Here is a 1,609-nt window from a genome sequence, read left to right on the forward strand (position 1 = left end):
GGGAAGGAGAGGTGGGGGCGGGAACCCCGGGCTTCCAGGCCAGAGCGAGCCAGAGGAGAGCCTAGCCGGGCTCCCAGGAGCCAGGACGCGGCCCCTGCACCTCGGGCCGGGCCGTCCCAGCCTGGCCGCCAGGGGGCGAGGACTCCTGCCCCAGCCCCAGTTCCAGCCCTAGACTCCTGGGTTCTGGGAAGGCAGCGAGCCGGAGGGGGCGTGTCCTCCACAAGCCCCGCCCCGGCCCGGCCCCGCCCCGCCCTGCCCGGGCCGCCCCGGGAGAAAGTCCCGGACTGAGCTGCCTCCTCCTCCTCCTCCTCCTCCTCCTCCTCTGCTGCCCCCGCCGCTGCGCTCGGGCGCGGGGAGCCGGACCCGGACCGGGACCGTCGGGGTTCGAACCCCCAGCCCCGGTGCGGCTCGCCCTCCGCCCTGGCCCCCGGCCCCGGCCCCCTGGGGAGCCATGGCCGGCGCCCGGCCCGGGGTCCACGCGCTGCAGCTGGAGCCTCCGGCCGTGCCCGAGACCTTGCGACGGGGCAGCAAGTTCATCAAGTGGGACGAGGTGAGCGCGGGCGGGGAGCCGGGCCTCCGCTCCCTGATCCCGGGGCCCCCGCCGCCCCGTCTCCCTGGGGCCTCGCTGTGCGTTCCTCCCACCGACACTTTCCCTCCCCCAGTCCCGGGGGCTCGGGGCCGTCCGGCGCTGCTGCCCAGGCAGTCCCCAGAGCCCCCCGAAATCGAGGAGGGAGACTGGCTTCTTTCCCCCCCAAACTCGTACGGGGCAGTCTTCCAGGCACTTTGCACCTCCCACCGCTGGAGAAGAGACTTTGGACCCCAATAAAGCCCCGGCCGCGGCCGCAGCCGTTCTGTGGGCGCCCCCGATCCCCTTCCAGCCCCGGCTCCAGACCGTCCCGCTCGGGCTCCCGGGGCTGGGGCCCGCGCCGCTCCCCCGGCCCCCCTGCGCCCCGCTAGCTCCAGTCTCGCTTTGCGTCCTCCCCTTCTCCTCCGCATTCCGACCTTTCCTCTGCAGCCCCGGGACCGCCTTTCCTCCAAGATCCGTCCTCTCCCCCTGGGCCGCTCCCACCCTCCCGTCTCCTCCCCGGCCAAGCCCCCCGTGCTTGCCCCAGTTACAGGCCCGCGGGTCCCCTCCGTAGCTGAGCTGGGCCGGAGGCCTGGCAGGATTCCCTTTTCCTTTCCGGCTGGGTGGGGCTGGGGGAGCTTGTTATAGCTTTGGGGTGGCCAGGAGAGCACCGGGAGGGGGCCTGGGGGTGTGGCCAGAGGTAACAGGTGTGGTGGGGCCCTCCTCTCCTAGAGGAATTCGGGGCTGGGGAGGGGGACGAGAGGGGGTGCCCTGAGTCTGGGGGAGACCCTCCCTTACGGGAGGCCTCCGGCAGGAAAGTTAGAAAAAGTTTCTCCTTTTCCTTCTGGTGTGATAAACCCAAATAAGGAAGTGGAAACCAAGGAGAGAGCCTTGGGGGGAGGGGGGGGCTGCCTGGGGAACTGGGGGGATCTTGGAGGAAAGGCGGGGGGGCGCAAGGGGCGATTCTGCCTCAGGTCCTTTTTGGTCTCCGAGGTCCCTTGTCGCTAGCCGCCGAAATCCCCGGCTTTACCTGTCTGTCGCGCC

The 1,609-nt window shown here is 71.4% G+C and overlaps 1 protein-coding gene and 1 long non-coding RNA gene across 7 annotated transcripts in view; one reads left to right on the forward strand and one right to left on the reverse strand.

Annotated features, from left to right (window-relative positions):
* LOC138144805 (uncharacterized) overlaps window positions 1–1,178 on the reverse strand; it is a 14,052-nt gene extending 12,874 nt beyond the window's left edge. For all 4 annotated transcript variants that reach the window (XR_011164029.1, XR_011164028.1, XR_011164027.1 and 1 more), the window contains exon 1: window positions 1,108–1,178. This is a non-coding gene — a long non-coding RNA (uncharacterized lncRNA). The remainder of the gene's footprint in view (window positions 1–1,107) is intronic.
* PLCB3 (phospholipase C beta 3) overlaps window positions 394–1,609 on the forward strand; it is a 19,997-nt gene continuing 18,781 nt past the window's right edge. For all 3 annotated transcript variants that reach the window (XM_069066237.1, XM_069066238.1, XM_069066239.1), the window contains exon 1: window positions 394–550. In XM_069066237.1, coding sequence (XP_068922338.1) covers window positions 452–550 — 99 coding nt within the window. In that variant the 5' untranslated portion in view covers window positions 394–451. The remainder of the gene's footprint in view (window positions 551–1,609) is intronic.

The sequence above is a fragment of the Petaurus breviceps genome, unplaced genomic scaffold (assembly GCF_028583685.1).
Source record: "Petaurus breviceps papuanus isolate PSGF00001 unplaced genomic scaffold, PetGlider_PUasm1.0 90721, whole genome shotgun sequence".
NCBI classification, from domain to species: domain Eukaryota; kingdom Metazoa; phylum Chordata; class Mammalia; order Diprotodontia; family Petauridae; genus Petaurus; species Petaurus breviceps.